General features: G+C 48.4%; 1 protein-coding gene across 1 annotated transcript; it reads right to left on the bottom strand.

Moving 5' to 3' along the window:
• Nucleotides 1–346: 346 nt before the first annotated feature.
• On the bottom strand, nucleotides 347–7249 carry CD8A (CD8 subunit alpha). Its single transcript, XM_068402995.1, has 6 exons — nucleotides 7204–7249; nucleotides 6262–6630; nucleotides 5596–5685; nucleotides 4899–5009; nucleotides 2994–3024; nucleotides 347–401 (listed from the first exon to the last, which is right to left on the bottom strand). The coding sequence occupies exons 1-6, from the start codon at nucleotides 7247–7249 to the stop codon at nucleotides 347–349; spliced, it is 702 nt and encodes a 233-aa protein (XP_068259096.1).
• Between the last annotated feature and the right edge of the window lie 1139 nt (nucleotides 7250–8388).

Below are 8388 nucleotides of genomic sequence, written 5' to 3'. Positions count from 1 at the left end.
AGCAAAGGTCTGGCTAATATCCTTATTTCTCATCAGCTTTTCACTGATAGCATGTCAGCATCGGGATTGAGCTGTTTCTTTTGCCTGAACCGCAGAGCTCCGTCACTGGGAATAGAGATGGCGTTTGGCCTTGGGAATTACATTTGAAAAGCTCAGGTTTGGGAAGGAGCTGTGCTTTAGCCTGCAGTTTGCAGAAGTGCCTGCTTGCTGTCCGTGTGTCTGCTCCATCTTGTCTGTTCAAATTTGTCAGGGTAGAGTGCATGAGAAGCAGTAGCATTATAGATAACATAGGTGACGGGCTTATGTGGTGACAGCTCCCAGAAGATGATCCAGACGGTGCAGATGCTTACACGTGTCGGCTTGGCGTGATGGGTTTCGCATTGGGCTTCCCATTTGCAGGTCTAGAGAGAGGAAAGGTGGTGATTTACTTTGATGTGAGAGGAACAAGAAGGAAATGAATGTACGGCTGCTGATCAGCTCGTTTAGCCTTGGTCTGCAGCCAGGGACCTCCAAGGTCAGGCTGCAAAGCGTTCCTAAATCCTCTTCGTACTAGGGAAGGATCTGCCAACATTTCAACTAGTGACAGCCGGTAGAAGGACTTTCTTAAGATACACTGCTAATCAATTGCTACACTAATTTAAAAAAAAAAAAAAAAAAAAGGCTTTTTTAAATTTACATCTGACTTCTGCACACTCCTGTCCCCTCATCAAGCTTTTCTCCACATTCAGAAATGAATGAAGGAAGAAGAGTTCAGGGCTCTTTTGGAGTTGGGGAAGCTGCTATCAGTTCATAAGCACTTTTTCTTGTTGCAAAGCGCTTTCCTGCAGAGGAGTTTAAAAGGAAGCTTTCTAGACTACCAGTGTGTTCGCAAGATGATAGAAATTACTGGTCTCCAACAACTGATAGTTTTATGCTGATTTAATGAGTTGGAGATTTGGCACCAGTTTTCACTCAAGATTAATTTGTGGTGGAAAATGAATCCCTCAGCTGCCAGCAAGAATCCCAGGCCAGATCCTGAGGCACTCTTTAATTGAGTGAATTGCACTATTAACTTCCAAAAAACCTTCATTTCAGTAAGTGGGAACAGCTCAGAGCAGCAGGAATTTCCTCTCTAAATAAAAGCTTAAATACGTTACAATTGCTTAAACCAGAACTCTGTCGTGTTAGTGCTGCTGAAGGAAAGCTGTCCTCGATCGTAGAATCACAGAATGGTTTGGGTTGGAAGGGACCTTACATGATCATCTAGTTCCAACCCCCCTGCCACAGGCAGGGACACCTTCCACTAGACCAGGTTGCTCCAAGCCCCATCCAACCTGGCCTTGAACACTGCCAGGGAGGGGGCAGCCACAGCTGCTCTGGGCAACCTGTGCCAGTGTCTCACCACCCTCACAGGAAAGAATTTCTTCCTAATATCTAATCTAAATCTCCCCTCTTTCAGTTTAAAATCATTGATGAGATGATTTCCTGAGGCACCAGCTGCTCCATTGGTGCAAAATTGAAGAGCTCTGCATCGCATTTTTCCCCTTAGGGACAAAACATCTTTGCACAGGGGCTGGCAACAGGCATCGAGATAAGTGAAGAATGCAAGCATGGTCCTAAACAGGGCTGCAAGGAGAGCTCTTGGTTATCACTTAGCCCTTGGAAAGCCAGGCGAGGATCAGAAGAACGCTGGGTATAATAAATATCCATCACAGAAATGACAGGCTGTTCCCTTTTCCAGACAGATAAAAGAAAATGCAGGTCTGTGGGTGCAGCTGTGTTCCTGATACATACGTAGGAAGTTTGCACCCGAAGCGCAGAAGGCATTGCCACGCAGTGCCTCTTTGCTTAAACACTGTTATTATTCAGGCAATGATTTCTGATGCGTTCTGCCTTAAAAAAAAAAAAGTAATTGTAGGGATCAATTTTCTGTTAATGTAGGAGGAGGGAGGTTCTTTGAGTGATCGTATTAATTTGGACAACTGAACAACTATTAACTTTGTTACTATGTATAACATGCAATTTGAATTTATCTGCTTTTAAAGATGTTTGATTCGCAAAGAATAAGGCTCCAGAGGTGTGACAATACTGTTCCAAATGTTCTTGCAACCCACTTTTCCCCAGCACTGGCCTGGCTGGAGCAGTGGTGGGGGTTTTGGTGCTAGAGCTGAAGCCCTACGGTGTGCTCAGGGCTCTGGTGGGTTTCTGCAGAGCAGGCAAAGGAAGGAACCGGCTGCAGGGAGGTCGATTTGCAGAAGCAAAAACTGCACGTTACTTGTGGGCAAAAGGATTTCTTCTTCCAAACTTTGCAATTCTTATTCCAATAGTGTTTTCCTGGTGACTCAGGGTGAAGGGTGGGGTGGGGAGGCAGGAGTAAAGCATAAAAGAACGGTTCCTGTCTGCCCTAGACAATAGGTTAACTCTAAAGCTGTACCTATCTGCACTGCTGTTTCTCAGGAAAGTCACCTAAGGCTGCATCAGCCTCTCTGCTGCTGTAACTTAGTGCCTGTGGGGGAAAGGGAGGCATAAAGCCATGGTGAAGTTGGCCCCAAATTGTGCAGAGGGGGATTTGGGACGCGATAACTTGCATCTAATCCATGGACACGACCTGAAGGTCCAGTGATGAAATCAAATGAGCAGTTTGGGGAGGGGAAGGGGTTAAATATGGGCTCAAGTTGGAGCAGTGCATTGGGAGCACTCAAAAGTGATGTTAGTTCTGAGCGTCGGGTGATTCACAAAGTTTTTTAAGCTGCCACAAACAGCTCCTGTCTCTCTGTTTAGTACCTACTGCTGTGTCAGAGCTCAGTGGCTTGAATGACTTAAAAAAACAAACACAGGAGAAGAGACTCTTATCTCTCTTTCTTGCCCTTAATTCATTACATGGTCCCCTCCCATCCACCGTATATCAAATGAAGAATTTTTAGGTCGCTTTTTGGCACCTGCCTGCTTTATCGCTTGAGGGCGAGACGCTGCCGAGTTTAAGAGAAAAATGTCACCACCTGTCACTTACTAACCTTTTACATCTGCATCTTCGTCTTTTGGTTTCTACAATAAAAAAGAAAACGTTTTAGTTCAAAGATACCGAGTCACAGCTCAGTGAAGAAACGCTGCAGCAAGGTCTGGCATTCCCTAGCAGCTTATTTTTGAGGAAAGCCATGCACGGGAGCAGGGCTACAGCTCCCATTTCCCTGGCAGTCCACTTCAGCATTTTCAGGAATTAAATTTTCACGTGAGTAACAGTATCAGCGTCAGCCTGGGAACACTGACAGTGAATTATGTTTTCTTACTGTCTCCAGCAACTTCAGCATGTTGCTGAAAACCCTGTGGCAGCAATTAATTTCTACAACAGGCGAGTGGCAACGATGCCATGCAGCACGTGGCCAAGTTGTGTGATACTCTTCCCCCATTTTAGCATCGATGTCATTATTTTGGGATGTATTCAGCAACATACAATGTCCAGCCATTAATTTTAGCACAGAATAAAAATCTGTCCTTGAGGGCTTGGGCTGCCTGCTGCAGAAATGAGTTGCAGTTAATGGCTTTTCACTGATCATTTACATTAAAAGGCAGAAATAAATCACTGAGTGGCGTTTGTAGGTTAACGATGTTGCAGGTCACTGGGGAATCCTAGTGCGTGGGGAGGGCTCTTGGCTCCTGGTGACTTCAGAGGGAATTTGGACCAACTCCGGGTGCTCTGCTGCATCATCAGCTGTTTCCCTCGTGAAGAATGATTTTTGGCTGTGGCTCATCAATGTTTTTTCATGTATTCTTTCCTATTGCTGCAGACCATGGTGATTAGAATCATAGAATAGTTTTGGTTGGAAAGGACCTTTAAGATCATCGAGTCTAACCGTTAACCCAGCACTGCCAAGTCCACCACTAAACCATGTCCCTAAGCACCACATCTACTCCTCTTTTAAGTACCTCCAGGGATGGTGACTCCACCACTTCCCTGGGCAGCCTGTTCCAATGCTTGATAACCCCTTCAATGAAGAAATTTTTCCTGATATCCAATCTAAACCTCCCCTGGCACAACTTGAGGCTGTTCTTCTCATCCTATCACTTGTTACCTGGGAGAAGAGACTAACACCCTCCTCGCTACAACCTCCTTTCAGGTAGTTGTAGAGAGCGATAAGGTCTCCCCTCAGCCTCCTTTACTTTTCAGGGTTGAAGGATGCTGAAAAATTGTAATGTTTTTAACTGGATCAGCTGGCAAATTCATCTCCCATCAGCTCCAGGCTGCGGAATCAGTGAGGATACAGTGGGGTTAATTCAGCAGAAAAACACTTTGGTGTTCCAGGCAAACGAGCTGAGCTGGTTTAATGAAGTTAGTGTAACTTCTGGGGGTATCGGGGCACTCCCCGAAGGCAAGTTAAACTGATTTCAGCGAGAGTTAAATTGATGTAAATACATTTGCACTCAGTGCTTGCTCAGGGTAATTTAAAGACATTTCAAACATGAAATTTCACCAAAGGACTTTCGCCTGCCCAGAGATTTTGCATTACTGCTTTAACCGTAGCAGTCTCTGAACCTGTGTAATTAAGTTGCTCATTTGGTTACAGCTCAAGCTGCTAATAATGGGAGTCTCAGCATTTGTATTTACAAGCCCTTTTTAACCCCGACACACCAATTTAAGGATGGTAGAGCCAATACAGTTTGATAGAGTAAGTTTTGTCTATTTATAATCTATTTTTCTTCATTGTAGTGTAGAAATTGATAATTATTTCTCAGGCTAAGGCTACTGATGAGGAAAATATGGACACTGATTTTTTTAACAGTGGTCCTTCTCTTGGGTTGACTGCGTCCTGGTTATCTGATGTCTATGTAAAAGGGATAGCTAGAAGATCCATTCCCCTGAAGGACAGGGCTGTGGTTTCAGGCTAGGGGAACATCTACAGGGGATTACGGGTGAGTCTTACTTTGACACAGCACGATGGTGACTGCCAGGGCCATGAGGAGCAGGAGGCAGGCGCCTGCCAAGGGAACCCAGATGAAGATATCGCAGAAGAAACTCAGCTCTTTCTCCAGCTCTGCAGGAATAGAGAAGAGGAAAGGTCCACCAGGTGCTCATGGCTGGTGATACGGTCAGCTGTGGTGGAGCCAAGGGACCTACCAAGGGACCTGCCTGGTGTTCAGTGAGGCTGGTGGTGAAGCAGAGGGCTTCCCCTGGCCTGCAAAGGCAGAGGTGGGCACCAGGGATGTCCACAAGCACAGCATGGGTGTCATCCCCAGCAGTGAGTGTTCGTTAGTGCTGCTGCTCTCAGCATTTTCCTGGGGACTTGAAGGAGGACACACAGCCAAAAGTTTTCTTGTGTCCCCTACTGAGGCTAAAACCAGCACCAGCCCCCAAGGGTCTGCCATCCCTGCACCTCTTCCCAATGTACCCAGTCATGAGACATCCTCATGCTTTTTAAGTCATCCTTAGCCTTCCTACGTGGGATGAAAGGCTGGGGTTTAACCCTCCCAGCTGCACGTACCCAGTTATCCAACTCTGAGAAAGCTCTAAGGATTCCTGCCCCCCCCCCCCCCCCAAACCCAAAATGGCTGCAGGGTCCCCCTCGGTATCAGTGGACCAGAGCCCAGCTTTTCCCCTCTCCCTCCCTGCAGCTGGGCTACCTTGATCTGGGGTCTTCGGGCAGGGGTCTTTTTCGGTGATGCCACACTGGGTGGTGGGCGCCGGTGAAGTGGATGCCGCTGTGGTGGTGACTATAAGTGAAAACGGATGAATACAGAATGGAGGGAAATACAATAAAATAGCGCTCTCCTGCCCTCTACAAGGGCATGGCTGCTCTTCTGGCCAGCACAGGGCTCAGGTCTGGGGGGACTTCATAGAGCCCATTTTGGATGCTGACACCCCCAAGGAGGGTCTCCCAAGACCCAATAAGGGGCTGCAGGCTCCTTATTTCTTGCTTTCTTCCACCACCTTCAGAAAGCCTGAGTACCCTGAGGTTGGTAGGACTTTTGGGACCTATGTGAGGTGAGGAAGGAGGGGGGGGTGGTGGACTTCACTTTAGTCTTATCCCTTCAGAGCCATGAATGGGATGGAAAAGTGGGGATAGGGAGGTGATCATCTTTGCCTTTGGGCAGGAGTGGTACCACAAGAAGAGACAGCAAGCGGGGAGCCTCGGGCAGGAGGACCTGTGCGTTGGTCACAGGATGCCTTGGGCAAGCAAGCAGGTAAAACAGGGTTTGTGGGAGAGGCAACTGATTAAAAAAGGCATGGGCAGGAGGTGGCGGGCATTTTGGCAGAGCTAAGCAAGTTTGGGTGGAGGTGTTGCTGACCTGGGAGGAAGGCAGGCTGGCCAAGGCTGAAGTACAGCACTTGGTTGCTGTTCATGAGGCAGAAATAGTTCCCCTCGTCCCACGGCATGAAAGACTTCACTACCAACCGGTAGAACCTGCTCTCTTTCCTCGCCTCGAAGCGTGTGGATGTCTTCTCATTCCCCTTGAAGGTGGTCCGGGACAGGGAAGAGATGAAGACGATGAAGTGAAGGGTCCCACCCTTGTCCTGGCGCATCCAGAATATGCCACTATCCTCCTTGGGCGTCACGCACTCCAGCTCCAGCCGCTGTCCCACCTGGGGGAGAGTGGTGCTGCTGCCACGAAACCTCGCTGTCATCTCGTACTTCCCACCATGGATCCCAGGGCAGCCTGCGGGACAGAAATCCTCACGGGAACTGCTTGGGAAGAGCCACGTCCTCTCTGGGCGAACTTCATTCCCTGTCCATGGGGTGTGAGGTCAAATGCAAAGGGAGGACCATGCTGTCTGAAGGTTTTATTGGAGTCCTTGCTGGGATCATGCGTGGAGGATGCTCAGCAATCAGCGACCTGGGCTTTAAAGATGGGTGCTGCCCTTCAGAAAAGCCTTTCATCTGCCTTCTCAGGGATGTTACCTCTTCCCAGCTTATCTGAAGTGACTTCCTAAAAACTCTGACTGCTAAAATCCTCTTTTTTTCCCCTTCTCCTTCCCCTCCAGAACCAATTCTGTGACTGGGCTCCCTTCCCGGTGCGCACGATGCTGCAGCCACCCCTCCGGCTGCCCTACGCTGGCTGAGGCGATGCCACCTTTACCTCCACAACTACTGAGCAAACCTCGAAGTCAGCCTTTTTGGTTTGCTTTTTATTTTCCCTTTAACTATTTAGCCCAATTTTTTTTGATTCCATGGAAGGGGTTTACTTGCCCCTCCCAGTGAAGGTGATGCCCAACCCTGTGTCCATACTCACAGAGCCCCAGAGCGAGCAGAAGGAGCGGTGCAGGAGACCCGGCCATCTTCTCCTAGATGTGGCTGTCCTCGGGGGTGGTGCAGCAGAGCAGAGATGGTCTTTGTCGCTTGACTTGGGAGGCTGCGTTACTCTTTGGAGAGGATGTGATGTCATCAGGACCCTCTTGGGTAATGAGACGATGTTCGGCATCTGCAGCAAAATGAAGGGAAAAAAAAAAAAGATTTCTGAAGAAATCCACTTCTAATTCAGAATTTGGGCTCAGTTATCATTATTGGTTCTTAACAGTGCCTCAAGGATTTTGCCGCGATGACTTCCCTAGAGGTTCAGACTGATGATGCTCGTGCCTGAGGTAGCATCAGCCACCGCAGCCTGCTATCTCCCAGCCGTCTGGGGCTTCACAGCAGGTCCAGCTCTGCAGAAGTCACGGACAAGCCCCGTGCTTTCACTGCAGGCTCCAGGTTGCGTTTCTTGGCAGGGATTCTGCTGCCCTCGCTTGTGTGCGCTCAATGGGTCTCACGCGGATGGCAGAGCACACCTGGTTTTGTTACCCAGCAAGAAAGACGGGGTGTTTCATGGCGTGTATCCATGCGTATTTTTCATCTCCGAGTGCATGCACTGCTGACACGCGGCTGGGTTCTTCAGGTGCTCAATTGTTCTCTTTGCAATTGCTCTGCAAATTGGCTTTGTGCGAGGCAGGTGGTCTGTGATCTGAAACCCACCAAGAAAGCCCCATGTCCCAGGGGTACGCTTTTTTTTTTTTTTAACATCTTGTGGTTTTCTCCTCTAACCACAGGGGCTTCCGCCCTGCCAAAAAAACCCTTGCATGCTTCAACGGAGAGGGCCCTTGTGGCTGCCTCCAGGTGACCACTTGCACATGGGTATGGGTGATGCTTCCTGGAGCTTTGCAGATACAATAGCAACAGTTTCACCAGGCTGCGAGGCGGTGGGCTGGTGTTTTATTTATTACTTCAGTTGGCACTTCTTGGCTTTCTGTTGATTATTTTGCTGTGCGAGGTGTTTTTCTATTACTTCTTTGCAAAGAAAGCCCCCTTTTCCTGGGCACATCAGAAACCGGGTGCTGCTGACTTTGATGACGTTGCTATTGTGGCTGCTGCTTAGAGATGAGTTATGGAAAATGGTTTCGGAACTGGGTTTATTTCATTGGGCATCAAAGCATGTTGGTGA

The sequence above is a fragment of the Nyctibius grandis genome, chromosome 6, assembly GCF_013368605.1.
Source record: "Nyctibius grandis isolate bNycGra1 chromosome 6, bNycGra1.pri, whole genome shotgun sequence".
Taxonomy (NCBI): Eukaryota; Metazoa; Chordata; class Aves; order Nyctibiiformes; family Nyctibiidae; genus Nyctibius; species Nyctibius grandis.
This window is presented reverse-complemented; position numbering and strand designations above follow the sequence as displayed.